This window comes from Saccoglossus kowalevskii, chromosome 11 (genome assembly GCF_978046115.1).
Source record: "Saccoglossus kowalevskii chromosome 11, keSacKowa6.1, whole genome shotgun sequence".
NCBI classification, from domain to species: domain Eukaryota; kingdom Metazoa; phylum Hemichordata; class Enteropneusta; family Harrimaniidae; genus Saccoglossus; species Saccoglossus kowalevskii.
In genome coordinates, this window is record NC_140651.1 from 8,075,996 (window position 1) to 8,097,258 (window position 21,263).

The 21,263-nt window shown below is 36.9% G+C and overlaps 1 protein-coding gene across 1 annotated transcript in view; it reads right to left on the reverse strand.

Moving 5' to 3' along the window:
• LOC100378937 (uncharacterized) overlaps positions 1–21,263 on the reverse strand; it is a 54,424-nt gene that overhangs the window by 14,866 nt on the left and 18,295 nt on the right. Inside the window, exons 14-45 of the mRNA XM_085505598.1 lie at positions 20,889–21,068; positions 20,512–20,697; positions 20,234–20,416; positions 19,656–19,784; positions 19,290–19,490; positions 18,876–19,079; positions 18,567–18,755; positions 18,247–18,429; positions 17,714–18,133; positions 16,278–16,423; positions 15,866–16,081; positions 15,041–15,434; positions 14,018–14,386; positions 11,912–13,759; positions 11,219–11,355; positions 10,912–11,127; positions 9,896–10,220; positions 6,984–7,445; positions 6,739–6,875; positions 6,426–6,641; positions 5,860–6,181; positions 5,505–5,573; positions 5,311–5,379; positions 4,915–5,144; positions 4,439–4,688; positions 3,962–4,060; positions 3,609–3,845; positions 1,925–2,137; positions 1,612–1,820; positions 893–1,136; positions 325–480; positions 31–189 (exon numbers count right to left, since the gene is read on the reverse strand). Coding sequence (XP_085361724.1) covers positions 31–189; positions 325–480; positions 893–1,136; positions 1,612–1,820; positions 1,925–2,137; positions 3,609–3,845; positions 3,962–4,060; positions 4,439–4,688; positions 4,915–5,144; positions 5,311–5,379; positions 5,505–5,573; positions 5,860–6,181; positions 6,426–6,641; positions 6,739–6,875; positions 6,984–7,445; positions 9,896–10,220; positions 10,912–11,127; positions 11,219–11,355; positions 11,912–13,759; positions 14,018–14,386; positions 15,041–15,434; positions 15,866–16,081; positions 16,278–16,423; positions 17,714–18,133; positions 18,247–18,429; positions 18,567–18,755; positions 18,876–19,079; positions 19,290–19,490; positions 19,656–19,784; positions 20,234–20,416; positions 20,512–20,697; positions 20,889–21,068 — 8,598 coding nt within the window. The remainder of the gene's footprint in view (positions 1–30; positions 190–324; positions 481–892; positions 1,137–1,611; positions 1,821–1,924; positions 2,138–3,608; positions 3,846–3,961; positions 4,061–4,438; positions 4,689–4,914; positions 5,145–5,310; positions 5,380–5,504; positions 5,574–5,859; positions 6,182–6,425; positions 6,642–6,738; positions 6,876–6,983; positions 7,446–9,895; positions 10,221–10,911; positions 11,128–11,218; positions 11,356–11,911; positions 13,760–14,017; positions 14,387–15,040; positions 15,435–15,865; positions 16,082–16,277; positions 16,424–17,713; positions 18,134–18,246; positions 18,430–18,566; positions 18,756–18,875; positions 19,080–19,289; positions 19,491–19,655; positions 19,785–20,233; positions 20,417–20,511; positions 20,698–20,888; positions 21,069–21,263) is intronic.

Genomic DNA, 21,263 nt, shown 5'->3' on the forward strand with positions numbered 1-21,263 from the left:
TTCGATAGTATGAATCGGATTATGATTTACCTCTGCAGCTTGACTCCGATACAGCAACGCCGTATGTTGATGTGTCATTTGGACAGGGTGTGCAACTTGTCGACCCGTACTCAGACTGAAATGTAGCAATCTCACAACGTCGGCATGGTGCAACTCCGTTGGTAGAATAGAATCCTGGCCTACATAGTTCTGAAACACAACAAAGTGGTATTTGTCATTTACATATCACATCCGGGACATTCATACAGCTTGAAAGAAACCCAGTGAGCTCACATAAAAGATAATGATTTCGAATTCCTTCTAGGAAACACTCTTTATACGTACCTCGACACTCTTCGTCATTCTTTGTGTGTTCTTGCAATGTGCTGTAACCAGCAGGGCACTGTTGACATGACGTCTGACCGGTCATATTCTGGTATGTACCTATAGGGCAGCTGAGACAAGCGTCGCCGTCATCGAACGTTCCGGGCGTACACGTCACTTTTGTAGGAGAAAATAATTAGACATTGTTGGTCATAAAATATTTAGAAATACACATTCCAACTAGTTTTAGTATACTAGATACAACTTCATTTCTCAGTCATAACCCACTTAGCGGAAAACATCGTTGCAGGCCCTCTAGCCCTCTAGACAAAGCCATACTGTGACGACTCTCCCGCTTTAAGACAGTCACCCGCCAAAACAAATCTATCTGCCTCATTATGACGTCAAAGAATCGTTTAGCCGCTAACGGGCATTGACTTGCTGCCACCGTGACGATGAATTTCAAGTCCAATAACACAAACACACACCATCCGTTACAGACTTAACAGAGAGACATATAGAACATCGTCCCGTATTTCGATATCCAAAGTTCGTCGAATTAAAAGATGGTGGAAACTTCACAACTTACAACAATAGCATCCTCGTGTAATTGACCCTTGAGGGCAACAGCATCCCTGGAATTCTTCAGTAGGGGAACCCTGTAAAATAATCTCTGGGCAGGTAGCAGCCTGACTTTCTATTACTAGTATACTAGAAAGTTCATTGTACGACGTTAGAATGAAATCCATAATCCGCTCCCCGCATATAGATACCGCTGTCCTGTTGGTATTGCCAGGCAACGCTACAACACTCATTGAAATAGATGCGCTGACCTTTATTGAAAAACAAAAACATAGTAATTATTTGACAAAATGATAATTTTCGTTTAAAAAACAACAACTGATACTCATGTAATTCGAACCATTAGATATTTCATTGCTAAGCCGACAAGAAAGTATGTGTGAAACTTTTTTTTTTCGAAGAATTGGTATATTCCATAAGTCGACCAATTCCTATCTTAGTCATCATATCACGTCAAGTCGCTGGATTGTTGTTTTGAACATATACAAATGCCAGGTGTTATTAGAAATCAAAATGATGAAATTGCTACATATCAACGCCAATTGTTATATTTATATAACAGTCGCAGGTGATTGTTATTTTGATTTATTTCTGAAAGAAGCACAAATAAGAACAAGTCACGTACAATGTGTTAACTTGTTTTAATTTTATCGTATATCATTGGTGCAATTATTCCACTTTTCAGGCTGAAAAGACTTTATCTTCTACGATTTTACGAATACTCACATTTTGACCATCAATCATGGCAGAGGTATCAGTCAGTACAATCTGTACTGTGTCAGCAATGTCACTGCAAAGGACTGATAGCTGCGGATCTAACGACTGTATTATATATTCTAATATACTCTCGTAGTAAGCTGTGCACGACAATGGAATTGATGTTGTCGCTGTATACACGCCCCCAATAGTCAGGCAATAATCCGGAACTTCGAGTTCTAATAGATGCAATGGAGAACATGTTAATTACACGTCCAAACAATTAAATGATGCGTTAGTTTATTTATGTTTCAAATATATATAAATGTTATAATAAACTAACCCACACAATCAGGAACATAGTTATGCGGGTGCCATTTCCCTTCAAGTCTGCATGAATACATATTGCCGGGAGTGCCGATCTCTTGTATGAAGTCGTATCCACTCGGACAAGCCAGGGAACAGGAATAACCACCAAATAATCCTGGTACTAAACCAGTACACGCCTTTTGCCCACCTTCTGGGGTTTCGAGAGACCAATCTGGACACGACTCCGCTGATGAAATATTAAATATTATTGGAGTTATTATTATCAAATGATATAAATCGTGTTATATTATAAAAAGATATAATCTTCTCTACATGTCAATACAATGTAATAAAAATCCAGACAGTCTGATTGGTCCATGCGAGCGGACTAACCATTCACATCAAAGCAGGGAATCACAAAATATGTTAACACCTTATGATGTTGATCTCTGTACACAATGGTTTTTGAATTATTAATATTATTATTAAAAAACACTCTTGTAGTTTATGATGTTGGCCAAAATATATGTGTCGTTTAAATCCGCGCAGGTTGGAGACGTCATTTTAAATAACCCCAGCTACAACTTCTTCACGCATGTCCAGTGAATTTCAAGAACTATGGAACAGATACGAACCCGTAATTATTATAATGACGGCTTAAAAATAACCGTTTCTCAAACGCAATAAGGAGAATTATCGAATGGCTTTTATGCAAATGACCCTGAACGCTGCAAGTTGTTTTAAATACGTAAGTTACGACCATTGTGTTTGTTTTGGCCTTCAGAAGCTGCGAAATGGATACATAGATTAAACAGATTATGAAATTTGTGACCCTACAATATCAGATTTATGAAACAAATGTAGTCATTTTTTATATATTTGTTTTTAAATATTATTCTTCGTATCTCTCAAAGATTTGCACTATACTTTTGCAAGGAGTGCTGACATTCGATATATTATATTCAATATTATTGTGGTGTTTAGTTATTGAGAATCAGAGTTATTTTAGTGATATATTCTATCACATGTTATGGGATTTGGTGTACGAATTAGCAGTGTAGTGCAGGTTCTAGTTGTAGATCACATTTCAAGACTTATATACAGCTGTAGTACTCAGTACGCGGAAATGAGTAGGTAGTCTTACTAAATCAGCAAAAACTCTAAAAGTATATTTCAACTACACTAACCAAGATGTTTGACACAAAATACGAGCAAAACAGTTTTTATTTTACTTTCATGCTATTTCTCCAAAAAGTAAACTACGACGAATTTAAGTGTAATTTCATACCAAGATATACACGTCCCTGTCCGTGAAGATATTCATGTATTTTTACGTAGATATATTTGAAACAGACGACCGATCCTGTGACTGGAAATGGTGTTGCTGGCGTTATTTGATCAGTCCAATATTAAGAACAAAATCTTCTAACTTAATTATTGTGTGTTTTTATTCACAATACTGACAGTATTGTAACCGTTTAGTCAACCATTATATGCAGACAGTTTTAAACAAAATATGTACTGTTTATAGCTAGAAACACAATCTAATACCATTAAATGCTATTAAATAATTTGAGACACGGTTTTCGCGATAACCATACATATTTTGTGACGAATTATTTTTCTCGTTCCCGTTCAAATATACATTGTAATTGTCAAGCGGTAGATGGCACTAAAAGATTCGGGACTAAAAAAAACCCATTATAATCGATACATACGTTCCACCCAAGCTACGAATTCACAAGTAGCTTCATTTCCAGACATGTCCTGCGCTGTTACCGTGACTGTCAAATAGTTTACGTTGGATACAGTGGTACCGTTTGGTGGTTCATACGTAATACTTGCAATTCCGACATTGTCAGTTGCAGTTGCATGTGGGTAGATTATGTCAATTTCTAGTTCGTCGGTCAGTGTAAGGAAGCTCTCTGGACAGTATATTACAGGTGGCGATGTGTCTGAACATACAGAAATATATAATGAATATCATTAGTATGAAACAAACAAACAAACAAACACAAACAAACAAACAAACAACAACAGTAAATGTATATTTCATACGTGTTTTACTTACCCAAACATACTGGTGCAGTGCCATTCCAAAGGAATTCTTGAACTACGTCCACTTCTACTTGGACATCTCTTCTCTTTCGGTTCGATCCAGTCACTTCCTCTACAAAAAACGACAACATTATTGTAAGACATATATTACCGTATTACGTATAGTTATTTGTTGTATCGTCATCAACACTTAAACTGCAAATAATACTTATAGAATATACCCACAGTTAATTTTGTTAACTATAACCTAAACTGTTCAAGACAAGTGTTGTGAGATATGATAGACTTAGATGGAGTGTTATTATAAGGTTATCGTTACATGTATACGTGAATAAAATAAAGCATAGCACTAAAGTTGTGATCGATAAACAACTGATACACGAGTGTTCGATACAGCGCCGGTGAACACATTTACGAATCTATTTTAAAGATGATATTGTGCGTGACAGATGACCGAGCCTTTCAAATTGACTGGCTATGTAACACATACTGCACATGTTTTGCTCGAGTTCATAACCAGTCGAACAGCAAAGCTCAGCAAGGTCTTCTCTTGGATTTGCATCTGCTGTAAGACCTGGACAATCGCCGTTTTCATCGACAGACGCGAGACCGGCAAATGCGCTGGGATAGTTTGTCATGAAAAACAATTCTTGTAAACCGCAACCGGTCAAATCTGCTACGGAGTATCCAGGGTTCACTGGGTCGTTAGGCTCAATCATCCAATCAATCAATACACCCACCTGTGGATATTTGCCAAAAAATACAAAACACGGAGTCAAACAATTTTATAGTTTTATTTATAAGTTATTTTAAATAACATGCCGATGTATAAATATACAAATATCACTACAAGTAAAGGCTCTCTGACAGCATAATTAGAAAGTGGTTGAAGGGAGAAGTATTATTATATATACACGACAACAGAAACTATAACATATCTCATCTTTAAGAGTGTTATGAACCCACCGACTGACTTCCAGTAGTCACTGTAATGGTGGAGGTAACATATATTGTAACTTTTCCATTAAGTTCAGGGCATGGAGGAGCGCCTTCATATGGCAGAAACTGAGTTGCAGCCGTTGCCAAACCATTTGATATGGTAGTTCCATAGTATGATGCACACGTGTTCGCATCGGTAACTTCACTGTTAGCGTTATAGTCAACGGTAATAGTGGCACAATAATTAGGATACAAATCTATGAAAGCAATCATAAATGTACATGGTATGAATTTACATATTGGTATGGAAACACTTAAACGCTTATATCGCTGATTAACACGTGCTACACAAGAGGGAGACAAAACAGAAACTATGCCAAAGAATCATTCCAATCCAACACGTGTAGAAGTTATAACAATTACCTTGCAACGCAGTGATTGTGGTCACTTCTTTTGTAGTAGTCAGTTCTTTAGTTGTGGTGTCTCGCTCATCTATTAAGTAGGAAATTCATACACAGAATACAAATTACCTTACTATTTATTTTCTATTTGTTAATTCTAGAATGCACATTAATGAGATAATGAAGGATGGGATCTGTATACAAATAGTTACTTACTTTCAGTAAATATCTCAGTTACGTCATCATCTGTTACTACAACAGTTATGCTTTCAGTTGAATCATAGTCTGGAGATGAAAAATATGATTTTATAAAAAAAAAATGTTATGCAATAACAGGATGCTATACTGAATCAATATCGCCGCAAATCTCGTGCTTCTAATTGATCAATTATTCAAATGATAACTATAACATCAAACAATGAACTGAAGACTAAATACAAAATTTCAGGAAGGTTCATACATACAGGAATTGAAAGCGACTGGATAGTTAAAACGTCAGTAATAATATAAGGATGTAGATATCTTTATGTCACTATTGAAGAAGATAACACAGGTTGAATACTAGACCTACCTGTAACCGTGACGTGTTGTGGCATGGTTGTTTCTATCACATTTTGACCATTTTTGCATAGACGAAATTGCTTGCCAGTGTCTATTATCACATTATATGTGATCTGATCAACTCTGTAGGTGATGTGTCCATAGTCTGAATAAACTTTCACATTGAAAGACGTCCATGTTTCCTCTGAATCAGCAGGAAGTACGAACACATTGTTACTCATTCTGTACAATGTCACCCATCCACCTCTACTCTGCACTGTGACCGAGGTCACCGGATATCGATGATCTAGTACCACGAGCCCAAAAGCTGAACTATATGCACTTTCCTTGAACTGATAAAAGAGGAATGAAAACATAAGTTAAATGAAAACAATACATTGAAGTACCACGTGCCATTTCATGCATCTTTTCGACTTCATTTAAATTTGTTTTTATAACCAGTCAAGGGACGCAGACAACAAGAGGAGAATAAATCGCCCAAATCTGATAGAATGCTGTGTTAATTGAATGCTCAGCTTACTAGTTAATACTGCCCGACACTGACGTCATGTAGTAACGTTTGTTAAAATCACTAACCTTCAGTTTGATATTCTGATTACCAGGACAAGCCACAAGTGCATATGAGACATCCGCACTGGTCGTGGCATCGTCATACACTATATCCGTAAAGGAATCTGGACTGAGAACAATGTCATCCCATGACATGCATTTATCAAATGGACATGTGTCAACAACTCTTACTGTCACCGTCACTCCATTTGGACCTGTTACTTCCATGCACTGACCACACCGCTGTACAAAATATATACATGGATAATTTAATCTATAAGTTTTTTTTTCCAACTACGTTAACTACGACAGTTAAATATTTTATAACAAGTGTACTCACCGTTGCTGTATTTAAAGTGGCCATTCCGCCAAGACCACTGATATAATAGTCACCATAAGAACATTCATCAATTCCTGGTAAACTGGATGATTCAACAATTGCACTAATGGGGTCAGTTATCACGCATCCATCTGAAACTGATAAATGCCAATATTTTTACACGTTGCTCACATAAAGAAAAAGCGCTTGAAAGAATAATTATGTTATATTCGTCTCAACTATAAAGTTGTACATAGATGGTTTACCTTCTGTCGTGGTTAATTCAGAAGGTACTGATGTTGTAGCCTCTTCCATGACATCAGTTGTAATTGAGTTCAAGGTAGTAACTATAGAGGGTACAGCAGGTGCACCAGCATCCTTAGTTGCAGTCTGTGTTAACTTGTCTGTAGCTGTGGTCTCTATCAACTCGTCCATGACTGTGGTCTCTATTAAGTCGTCTATGACTGTGGTCTCTATTAAGTCGTCCATGACTGTGGTCTCTATTAAGTCGTCTATGACTGTGGTCTCTATCAACTCGTCCATGGCTGTGGTTTTTCTTAACTCTGTCACTTCTTCTTCCACTATTTCAGTTTCGTATACAGTCTCGTATTCTTTTGTTGATACACTGGGTGTATTTGTCACTACTTTAGTTTCTTCTCCCGCCGTGACATCAACATCTTTAGTGACAGTACCAGTCACTTCTTCTGAAGTACTTTTTGTCTTTAGATCTGTTAAGAGGTTAAAGAAGCTTAGCATGAGCAATGCTTATTTAGATTTCCATTATATTCCTATGTTTTATTTTGGTTGTGTTGACGTAGATAAAGACGTGACATAAAATAATGCACATATAATAGATATGTAATGTTATCGTCATATAGTGCATCACTGATCAGTTACTGGTAACATGTTGTTTACCTATAACATTAATTATTATGTAACCTTAATTGTATATGTATGTTGTCCATGTTCACTCTCCTCATCCCTATGACGTATTAATCACAGCTGTACTGTACTGTGCTGTGCTGTATGATAGCAATCGAACAGGAAACAGGGAAACCAGCGAACACATTTAGTGAGCTGTAAATCACCCCCTATTCTCGCACAAAAACCGACTGATGGCGTTGTAACTCGAAAATCCATTGAGTGGCTGTAAGCTGTTCGAGATTTAAAAACAAACATACCTTTACAAAATATTGTATCTATTTTGTTTTGTTGCATGTGTAGTTTAATTTATTCTTGCCGTTATTATTTACATTAATAATATCAAGATTTATAAGATTAGGGTAAGAAATCTTCATAAGTGATGAAGGTTTCACGCGAGACAAACAAGTCACGCGAATTGCGAGATGATTATAAATTTCTAGAAATCTTAATGCAACATAACTGAAACTGTGAAAGTACTGATTAGCGTTCATCTCAGGCCGTTTTGGTGGTGTCCTTACTTTTTTGCAAATTGTATAATACGTGTATATTACGTTTTGAATCTGGCGAAAACAATTTTTCTCATTTCTGCAATGGTATCGCTTTCAAACGCTCACAAAGCGTTCAGACCTTGTTAAATCTTCATTGCATATCACCGTATATGATTAAGAAAGTTGCAAACCATTATCTTATAAACCGTTTGTACAGCTCCATTTTAAGTTAAAATACAACTGTTTTAGGTGATAATGGTTGCTAAGTAAGACACAGTTTTGTCATAATTGCTTATACTTCATATAATAACAAAACTGTAACCTGTACTATTAATAATAGTTTGTTTGACTCTATAGTCATACTTTTCCTACAAATTCATTTAAAAAAATGCAATATGTTTTCAAATATTGTTGTTTAATACTGTAGGCTGAATCGGATTATGGTTGATTTTAAACTAAAAATGTCGCGTTTGTAGGACATACAACAGTATGCATTGGATGAAAAATCGAAACCACTAATACGCAAGTGTTACTGTATGCACTAAAACAACTAGTATGAAATAATGCAATTCTCTAATACGCATGTGTACTCGAATGATCGAATGATTACTTGGATGTGTGCGACAATAATAGTTCAGATCATGATAAGTCTAGTGTGTTCATCATTTGTTAACATAACTGGTGTTTTGTAATGCAACCAAAACAAATATACCAATCAATACAAATTACAAAACAAACAAGACTAACGTATATGAAAATTAATACGAGGGGCTTTCGATAAGTAATGCCCCTGACCCACTTCCAGTTGTCTGATCTAGATGAAATTTTGCATGTGTAATGATTTAAATCTCTGAACTAATTGTGGTTTCTGATTTACAGGTGTTTGATCTGAGTCAGGTGTGAAATGGAGCCAGTTGAGTGTCGTACAGTGATCCGTTTTTTGTATTTGAAAGGACACACACCAAAGGAGACTTTTGATGAAATGAAAGCAACTTATGGTGATGATGCCCCATCATATGACCTTGAAAAAACGCTGGCATCGTGAATTCAAACATGGCCGGAAGTCTGAGGAAACAGCTCCCAGACCTGGTCGTCTCTCTTCTGCCATTGATGAGGCATCTGTCCGTCAAGTTGAGGCAGCCATTTTGGAAAATCAACGCATTACCAAATAGCCTAAGGGGTCAAGATTAAGCACTTGGACTCACCACCTCCAAAGAAGGCAAAGGTGCAGCCCTCTGCTGGCAAGGTCATGCTCACAGGCTTCTGAGACCAGGACGGAGTAGTGATGACAGATTTCCTGGCAATGGGTACCACAATTACAGAAGCCTATTACGCTTCACTTTTGCAAGATCAGCAAAGGTATCCTCCTCCTGCAGGACAATGCTCCGTTCCACAACGCGCATGTTGCCAGATCAGAAGCACGGGCGTGTGGCTATAAAATCCTCCTGCATCCCCCTTACTCTCCTGACCTTGCACCCTCTGACTTTCATCTCTTCCCAGCCATGAAGTTGTTTTTTAAAGGAAAGCGTTTCCCAGATGATGCAGCCTTGATTTCTAAAGTTACAACGTGGTTGGAGGACCAACCTGGGTAGTTCTACAAAAACAGTGCCCAGAGCTGCATCAAACGATGGGAGAAATGCATAACTCTGGGTGGTTCCTATGTAGAGAAAGACTAATAACTGTGCGAAATTCATATAGTGGGTGGAGAATTTTGTTAAACGCTGTGTAACAATTTGGGGAGAATGTAAACATTGATCAACACTTACCTGTAACTGTGGTATGTTGTGGCATGGTTGTTTCTATCACATTTTGACCATTTTTGCATAGACGAAATTGTTTGCCAGTGTCTATTGCCACATTATATGTGATCTGATCAACTCTGTAGGTGATGTGTCCATAGTCTGAATAGACTTTCACATTGAAAGACGTCCATGTTCCCTCTGAATCAGCAGGGAGTTTGAACACATTGTTACTCATTCTGTATAATGTCACCCATCCACCTCTACTCTGCACTGTAACCGAGGTCACCGGATAACGATGATCAAGTACCACAAGCCCGAAGGGTGGTGAGCCAGAAGAACTTTCCATGATCTGAAAGGAAAAATTAATTCAAAATCAACTGGTCATAGACACACCCAAGCATCTTGTGCGAAAAATATATAGTTCTCTATTTCAAAGATATGCCACACGGTTCAACATCGGCTATCTGCAGTCACATGGACGTGCACAACATGAAACGTGTTGCAAGATATCCAAGTGAAGATAAAACGATTGAAGTTGATTCATTTTTTCCAGACATTCCCCAAGTGGACGTTCTGCCATTCAAATTTCCGCCAACTTAAATATACACTGAAATTAATGTAAATGGTATATGCAACACCCATGTTATTAATAATCGCGTAAGCACAAATACGTATTTGTAGTTTCCCAACGAGGCAGCGAAAGCCTGTGCCGGGAGATGGCTCAACTTTGTTAGAATTCGTTGATGTAGTCGTGTTCGACAATTGCCATATAAACCCTGCAGTCGTAGTAGTCACATATTATCAGAATTATTTTACAATATGAGGATAGACTATAGTTATATAATATAGAAAACGATTATAATTTTTAAACAGTGCTTTTACAAAAATCTGGTGTTCAATAAGACATATACCTATACTTGAATCTACAAGTGACGGCGGCGACCCACCATTCTCAAAAACGATTGGCTACCTCAATGTATGACTACTAATTTCTGGACAGACCTCCTCTTATGTTATAACCATTTATTATAATCACTAACCTTCAGTTTGATATTCTCATCACCAGGACAAGCCACAATTGTATAAGTGACATCGACACTGGTCGTGGCATCATCATGCACTATATCCGTAAACGAATCTGGACTGAGAACAATGTCATCCCATGACATGCATTTATCAAATGGGCATGTGTCAACAACTCTTACTATCACCGTCACACCACTTGGACCTGTTACTTCCATACACTGACCACATCGCTGTACAAAAAAAATACAAATATAATAACTTAAGGGTTGTATTGCTAAAATCAACTACGACAGTTTAATATATTATAACAAGTGTACACACCGTTGCTGTATTCAAAGTGGCCATACCACCAAGGTCACTGGTGTAATAGTCACCAAATGAACATTCACCAATTCCTGGTAAACTGGATGGCTCACCGATTGCACTAATAGGATTAGCAAGTACACATCTATCTGAAACTGTTGAAAACAAACAATGGTTATTAACAAGTATTTTACATCAACACATAATTAAAAAATGTAACCAGATGGTTTACAGTTTCCAATTTATATTTAACATTAAACTAATTGCGAAAAAATAACTGTATGTTTGGTATTCATACATTCACCACGTACGTTTAAACACATGCACCTGTTGTACTTTACTGTATAATTTCATTTTAATTAAATTCATCTGGACATTACTCTATTCAGTTAGGTAGTTTGTATTGAAAACACAAGATATAGTAATTTTGTTTAATTTCTCTATCTAGAATGTAATCTGGTTAGTTGCAATTATTCTTGTCTTTTTTGGATTCCATGGAGTTACACATCGTATAGATCAAATCCAAATTTTATAATCAAGTAATTTAATTTAGTAAAAGTTTGTTTACCTCTCTAATCGTTGTGTATACTTTAGTCAGCATATTTATAGGACTGCTTGATTTACATGTTTACAAACTCACTATATAATTGTATATACTGTATTTGAAGTTAGTGTAGTTAATGTACAGATTACACAGTTCTATAGCCATACCTGTCGTTTCAGTAACTAGCTGGGTTGATGATTCACGTTCAGTTGTAGTCTCTATCAACTCTGTCCCCTCATCGTCCATGGTGACAGTGTATTCTTCAGTTTCCGATTGTTCAGTCACTGACGTTCTTGACTTTGTTACTCTTGATTGCGATGCTCTGACTTCTGTTCTTGTTGGCAGTGTAGTCTTTGCTTGTGTTACCTCAGGTGCCAATGTTGAGGTATCAGTTTTCACTGCTGGAGAAGTTGAAGTACTAGCTCCGGTCATTGCACGTGTTGAAGTCCTTGGATCTGTTACTACAGGAGTTGTTACATCTCTTGACTCAGTAGCAGTTACAGTAAATTCCTCATCAACTGTAAGAGTTGCAAACTGAGTTTCAGTTTCCCGTTTTGCAGTTGTTGACACTTTTTCTGTTGTACTGGCTTTGGGTGATGAATGTGGTACAGTAGTCATTGGAACTGAATATGTCTGTGTTGTGTCAATTGGCTGTGTGGTTTCAATTGGTACACGTGCTGTGGTCCTGTCATTGGTTGCTGCTTGTGTTGACGTACTTGCTTCAGTTACTGCACGGGTTGAGGTTCTTGACTCTGTTACTATAGGAGTTACTGCACGAGTTGAGGTTGTTGGCTCTGTTACTACAGGAGTTGTAATTTCTCTTGACTCAGTCACATCTGTAACAGCAACAGTAAATTCCTCATCAACTGTAAGAGTTTCAAATTGAGTTCCAGTTTCCTGTTTTATAGTTGTCAATACTTTTCCTGTTGTACTGGCTTTGGGTGATGAATGTGGTACAGTAGTCACTGGCACTGAATGTGTCTGTGTTGTGTCAATCGTCTGTGTGGTTTCAATTGGTACATGTGCTGTGGTCCTCTCATTGGTTGCTGTAGGTGTTGACGTACTTGATTCAGTTACTGCAAGGGTTAAGGTTCTTGACTCTGTTACTATAGGAGTTACTGCACGAGATGAGGTTCTTGACTTTGTTACTACAGGAGTTGTAACTTCTCTTAACTCAGTCACATCTGTAACAGCAACAGTAAATTCCTCATCAACTGTAAGAGTTTCAAATTGAGTTCCAGTTTCCTGTTTTATAGTTGTAAGACTGGCTTTGGGTGATGAATGTGGTACAGTAGTCACTGGCACTAAATGTGTCTGTGTTGTGTCAATCGTCTGTGTGGTTTCAATTGGTACATGTGCTGTAGTCCTCTCATTGGTTGCTGCTGGTGTTGACGTACTTGCTTCAGTTACTGCACGGGTTGAAGTTCTTGACTCTGTTACTATAGGAGTTACTGCACGAGTTGAAGTTCTTGACACTGTTACTACAGGACTTGTAACTTCTCTTGACTCAGTCACATCCGTAACAGCAACAGTAAATTCCTCCTCAACTGTAAGAGTTTCAAACTCAGTTTCAGTTTCCTGTTTCACAGTTGTAGATATTTTCCCAGCAGTACTGGCTTTGGTTGATGTATGTGGTACAATAGTAAATGGCACTGAACTTGTTTGTGTTGTGTCAATTGCCTGTGTGGTATCAGTTGGTACATAAGTCTTGGTCTTCGTCACTGAAGGTTTTGAAGAGCTTACTTCAGTTATTGCACGTGTTGATAACCTTGGCTCTGTTACTACAGGTGTCAATGTTGTTGCAACAGTTTGCACTGCAACTGGAGTTGTAACATATGTTGACGCAGACGCATCATCAGCAGTAATAATCTCATCTACTTCAGTGGTAACAGTTTCATAATAAGTTTCTTCTGCCACAGTGGTGATGGTAGAATATGTTCTTGGCATCGTAACTGTAGTTTGTGCATCAAGGGATTTCGTTGTAATCTCTATTGAATCAGTCACAACACTTGTTTCTGCTTTAGATGAGTAGATGAATTAAACGTATATCACATGATTCTTAGATTGGTTAAATAATTCAGTTTATAGAGATTACAAACTTTCATATGAATTTAGTCATAAGAAATAAAAATGAACTGCAATTCATTATCACCAAGTACTATTGATATTAGAGTTCCATATTTTATTAGTATACTGGTTGAGTAAAGTTTCATTTGATTCATATAAAGAATAATGATTATTGAGTTAGTGAACATAATACAAAGTAACTGTACCTTCTGGGTGGAACGTGGTAGTACTAGTTGGTTCTGTTCGTGTAGTTATTTCAGGTTGCAAAGTAGTTCTGTCCGTTCGTTCAGTTACTATAGGTTCCGTTACGCCGATTGTTCGACTCGTCAACAATGTTGATTTTGCTGGCTTTGAAGTTGTAATTTCAATGGTTTCAGTCACTTGAATTTCCTTTGTGACGGTTTCTATATCAGTGATCTCTGTTTCATGAAATGTTGTGTATTTAGACGTTGGTTCATATGTACGCCCAAATGTTGTAGTTTCCATTATGGTACTTGGTACTCGAGTACTGGATGATTGCACAGCAGCGGTTGTAGTTGTTGTTACTGATTCAGCCAGAGTCGTTTGTTCAGGCTCTATAACGGTGAATTGTATTCACAATGTTTGATTTGTTACGTATGGGAATAAAGCATTATTGTGAATACTAAAACTATTGACAGTTATTTGTTTTACTCCTATACATGTACTGTTAATAATAATATCAATTATATTCGTGACACTATATTAGATAGATAATTATATCAGAGGTAGTGCAACTGAATTATTGGGTTTTTAAGGATGCGTAATAATGGTGTTAATATGTGTAACTCCATGATGGTGCAACCTGACCGATTAAGTATTATTTAGTAATTATTATTATTTAGTAGTCTAAAACGTATTAACTATGTTAACATTTAGCAGTGGGTGAGAAAGATTAAAGCAATAAATAATACGTGTGTTTTCGTTAAATTGAATATTGTTATTAACAAAACAGACGTTACCACTTAGAGTAAATTAATACTGAGTAGATAGTTAAAAGAACAAAACCATTTACAACTGCATTTCATTGACATATGCATAAAAAAGTGGGTTCAACATAAGCATATGCAGCTGGAAACATATAATACACTAACCGAATGTGCAAGAACATAGTTGAGTGATATCATCATTGCCATGGAAATATGTTATAAGAATTTTGATAAAATATAGATCGCAGCTAAGAAGATAAAACATAGCACATAAAAACCTACCTTCTGTAGATGAATGACCAAATGTTGTACTGGTGATTGCTAATGTCTGTGTTGAGGAGGTTGTAATGATGGGCGTGGATGTTTGCTTCTGAAAAGGCGTGATTGTGGTCGCCATCTCTTCTTCTTCATCATCACAGGGTGGAAACTGACCCCCAGTGTCTATAATATCACCATACTTATATTCGTCTAAAGTATATGTCGTTTGACCTTTATCTGAATGTATTTTAACATTTAAAGGTGGCACCAGATTACTTGATCCAGAAGGTGGGTCAAACAAATTGTTGCTCGATCTCACAAATGTTACCCATGTACCGCTGACTTCTGCTTCAACTGATGTCACAGGATACCGATGATCAAGAATCAATATTCTAAACGAGCCACCACTAGACACAAGCTGGATAGAAAATGTAAATATTAACATCATTACCAATTATATGCCAATTAGAAATGCCATTTATAGTAATGTATTCTATTTTCCATATATATCTAATAATGGGTATATTTGTTATTAATATTTCTGGCAAAGCAACATTTCCACGTACACTGCTGTCTCTCCTGGAAAGTTTCGCTAATTACACATTCAAGTGTAAACCAACCTGCTTGTTTTGAAGGCTGGGCAAATCACACTTGATTATACAGTCTGTAAAGGTAATTGATTCCCCTCCCCCCAGGAACAAACAGCTAATCTCTGTGGCATTGCTCAGGAAGGTGTCATAAAATGAACTAATCAAAACATTTTGAAAAACGAACATAAAAATTGATCAATGAAATCAATTCCATCTAATTACTCGAATAATAGATTTGTATAGTGATATTAGAACTTACCTTCAGTTTTATATTCGTTTCATCAGGACATGCCACAGTTAAATAAGTCACATTGGCAGAATCACTGCCATCATCTACTAATAAACCAAATGCTTCTGGTCTCAGTACAATGTCGTCATTGCTTGTGCGGCAATTACTCATGTGACAGTTATCCGCCACTCTAACGGTGACAGATGCACCGTTAGGACCAGTCACCCTAATGCATTGACCACAATACTGAAAATAATAAGATTATTACCTTAATAAAAGTAGACTTTTCAAAACGTTATAAACAATGTTCCCAATAGAAAAAGTAGTGTATAATATTATTCAGTCACGGAAGAATTTCTAACTAGTTTTAGTTAGCATATCTAGTTGCAAATGATTTCTCTGCAAGCCTTGGACCACCAACTTAAGACTAATGTTCACTCACAGCTGCGCTATTCAGGACTGCCATGCCTGCTATATAATCTTGATCTGTATAATAATCAGCAAATGAACACTCATTAAATCCCTGTAAATCTGACGACTCTGCAATAGCAGTGACATGTGTTCCATCTAATACACAGCTTGGTTGATCTGTGGATGAAAATAATTAGAATTATTATACTAATTATTAAGGGTATCCAACATAATTATGTATTAGTGCAGTGCGGTGCAGGTTAAATTTCACCCACTCAGTATGTAACATTATGCTATTCGTTTTAAAGGAATTTATTAATGAAAGTTGCATTGTTAGATCATGATCTTACCTGGAGTTCTTCCATGTGAGTATTAAAACACCAATAATTCAAAACACGTCTGCATTCACAACATTAAAAAGATCCCCAGAACTACTGTACAGTCTTTGCAACAATTTTCCAACGAATTGTATTGCAAGAAGATAATTCACAGTCGGTTCATCAAAATTAATAATAGAATGGATAAATAAGGTTACAATGACCAACACAACTCATTGGTTATCTATGAAATTGATTAGCTTTATTCACGTATGCATTAATCTCACTGGATATGTACGATTACAACAAGTTGCTTGAGGTTGTGATACGATGATATTTTTTGAATAATTCAACATTGTAACAGGAAAAAAAGTAATTCTGTAATTAGATATATCTATGTCGTTGTCATCGTCGCTAGCGAATGTCAATTCATTCATCCATTGCCTCACCATTATATCTTGGGAAAATCCCCACTTTGTTTCCATGGGAAATCGAATACAAAGTCCTGTGTTTTTGTCAGGGTGGTTGTTACAGAAACGCTATTTGATGGATCCAGCTTCTTAGCGCGGCAAATCAAATTCAAGTGACCAAGGTATATATGATAATCTGCAAAGGATTCCCTCATACCAATAGTAGTTTGTTACTTATGTTTTCAAAACTGTATGCCAAGCAAAGTTACATATGTATGTACAAACGCGCTGTGTTCAGAGATATTGTATAATCAAAGTAATTATGCTAAATAGTAGCTGTGTTTGAAATACAGCCCACTACGTGCAATATATGTTATATATTAGCTGGGTTTGGACCACTATACGACAGGTTAGATTTATCCTACATAAGTGAAATGTTACTCAAAGCTTAATTTATTACTTACAGAAGCAATTCTATGCCAAGAAAAACATACATACACGATCATTTACAAATTGCAACATTTAGTCCTTCGGAACTTCTGAACTGACAATTTGTTATTTGCGATGTGATCAATGATGATTGAATCGTGGTCACTGGCTGGATCACGATTGACCACAATGAAACATGACATACTAGTGAATGTGAAGCACAAGCATTAGTATATACAGTTTTGTGGGAAAGATTCAGATGATAATGCTTTAACATAATCAAAAAAAATAAAAGGTGGTTTAGGTTTTACCTGTACTTGTTTTCGTTGTAGCTCTAGCTGATGTAGATGTTCTTGTTGATGATGCTTCTTCTTCTGTTATTATTGTTGTTGCTGCTGTTGTTGTTGTTGTTGTTGATGATGCTTCTTCTTCTGTTGTTGGCGGTGTTGTTGTTGTTGTTGTTGTTGCCACTGGTGCAGTTGTTGTTGTTGTTGTTGATGATGCTTCTTCTTCTGTTGTTGTTGCTGTTGTTGTTGTTGTTGTTGATTCCGCTTCTTTCGTTGTTGTTGGAATTGTTGGGATAACTGTAACTTCTCGTCCTTCGCAAATTAATGAAAGGTAATGAGTCGGAGTGAATCCAAAGTCGCAAGTGTATGAAACAGTGGATCCTACTGAGAAATCATCTCCAAGGCGTTGCCCATTTTGTACCATACCAGGATCATCACATACACCTGAAAAAGTTAATGCAGTATTAAATTTATTTCTCATGTTCACTTAAACGAACATTATTCTCTTTTAATGAATTTGTAATGTACTGTGAAGATGAGAATATATGTGTGTTTACCAATAATTGTGCATTGCGCTGGTATGCCACTCCAACTACCATCTTCCATACAGGTTCTTTCGTCATCACCCAAAGGTCCATAACCATCATCACATGTAAGTGTTGCAATGCTTCCATACTGTGAACCATTGCTGTACGACCATGAACCATCAGTAACCAACGTCACATTACCACAGTCAACAGCTAAAGAATAATTGTGAGTAAAATAATATAGTATATTCCCAGTGAGTATTTATATGGCACATCACTCTGAAAAGGGAGAAGAACGTATAGTTGAACTGTCATTTAAATGAAAAGTAAATGATCATGTTATGACTCACCAATACATGTTGGTGGGTATGAGCTCCATTTATATTCCGAACCATCTTTTATACACATTCTTACTGTAGGTCCATATATGTTATATCCACTGTCGCATGAATACGATGATCTGCTAAAATACCCATAAGCTGGGTCGCTGACCTGTACCATGCCATTGGCGATGTCCTCTGGTTTACCACATGACACAGCTGAAAAAAGTAAATCCTGACTGTTTTATCAGCTGGTAGGGGTGCATATCGCTAGTATTCACTTTATGGGTACGATTAAGATAAGAATGACTCCTGAGAAACGTCTGTTTAGAACCTTACCTTCGCAGGTTGGCAAATTATAATCATACTCGCCATCTGATTGACACGTAAGAATATTCTGCCCATTGAGTTGATAGCCAGGGTTGCATATGACAGTCAGTGTGACATTCAACTCGATAAGAAGTAAACCCGCAATAGAGTATACCGTACGAGTACGTGGGATGACGACGGCATCATTGATATTTGGTAGTATGCATGTCAACGCTGTCAAAACAGAAAGAGTTAACAGTTAAAACTATACATCATGATGGCAAATCGAATCGAAAGTAATTCAGAAATATCTGATGGAGTATTTGGTATGATAGAGCAACAGGTTATATATAACAAAAAGACAAATTGGAGTACTTATCGATGGTGGTGAAAATGGTTGGATTATTATTATTGAAAAAAAAACACAATTGTCGCCATACTTACGGACACAGCTCTTGTTGAAGACGTACATATCACCGATGGACAGCCCGCTCTCACCAGGAGGGATGTAGAACCCACTAGTGCCATCAGTTGTAAAGAGTATGTATCCATTAAAACAGTCACACGTGTAGCCTCCATCGATGTTATTACATTCACTATAGATATTACACGCATTTAAATCGTCATCAGCACATTCGTTAATATCTAGAAAAAAATAATTTGTTTTTATTATTATATATATATATCGATACAACTTACCAATCACGGATCATTCTCATATAGGCTCGAGCAGACCATGGAAGTCTTGACAGTGTGGAAGACCATGGAAGTGTTTCATTATGGCATCGGACAGGAGCAATTTTTACTCACCACTACACGAGTCTCCTGACTCGTCAACTTCAAAGCCGTTAACACAGAGACATTCATATCCGCCATTTGTATTCTGGCAAATTTGATTCAATCCACAACTATCCGTATCTGTCTCGCATTCGTTGATGTCTAGAAAAATATATTATAAAATTACGGCACACGTTGAAACACTGTTATAAGTACAACAAATTCAAGTGATATTCTCAAAGTGAAGTTCTCAGAAGGTAAAGTTATATGAATACATAAAGTCTCGGGCTAAATAAATAAGCGACTATCGTCCTTTCAATTTCGCACAAATGAAGAACTCTTCAAGAAAACCTGATATCAAAGAAAAAACATCATATTTTACTCGAGTGATGGCGCCTTATTTGTGCCCACAGTCCGACTGGTTTTTGTATATCATTATGATTGTATTTTGTCTTCCAAACTCCAATATCAACAATGTTGCATGAACTTCCGTTACCAAATGTAAGATAAGATTATACACATTCAGGGCCAATGGAACATAATAATACTTTATCGCCTGATAATGTATTCAGATGAAATAATGAAATATGCAAATAAGGGCAATGGTATACCTGTGCATGTTGGCGGAGAATCGCTCCATTGTGTATCATCGTTACATGTAATATAGGTAGGTCCGTCTATTTGATAACCAGACTGGCAGATGAATGTTATATTATCACCAGCGTAGTAAGGACCAATATCAGGAGTGGCATCCATGTTGAGATCTGTTATGACCAATTCTGAACAATTTATACCTGAAAATAAAACAATTATAATTAAATAATGCAGAAAAATAATCAAATTAAAAAGTTTTGAAAAGTTCAGATATGTTTAATATTTCATCACTTACGTTGACAATCCCCTGGATCTGCCGTCCATTCTCCGTCTGACCCACAAATCGAAGATGTGAAACCAATAACATTGTATCCGTCGGGGCATTCAAAGGAAATAGTTACACCGTAGATTAGATCGTCCCCACCGCCAACAACTACATATGTCATCGGATCTGGCATACTTGGCCCAGGGCACACGACAGCTGCACAAATATAAGTTTGCATTGAAAAAATCGTCAATGTTGTGTCAAATTCCACGCCACAATATAATATCTTTATAATTTCATGTTTAAAATTACTATTTTCTTGTCCCATGTTGTGTCCCGTACGTCGTCTATACTATCATAATATAATGTGTACTAACGCAGAAACGACAATTTGACAGGGTACTCACGTTCACATGAAGGAATTTCGGGTCCCCACGTTCCATTAGCTTGGCATACCATGGACATTGCACTGCTCGAGAACGTGTAGCCCTCAACGCATCGATAACTGACCACGCCCTGGTAGGCAATGCTGGATACATTATAGAAGAAAGCGTTTGTAGCATCTGGTGGGATGCCGCATCGCACACCTGCAATTAAAATGAGGAGATCCCTGCGTATTAACACGATGATATGTACAGAGTTGGGATGGAATACATGCCATTATGTTATTTCAGCCAAGATATAGTCACCATATAGTGTATTGAAGATTGCTTTAGATTTAAGCGTCTGAACAGACACGACATATTTTTTTTATACTTCAGATAAAAGTACTTTCAATTGTA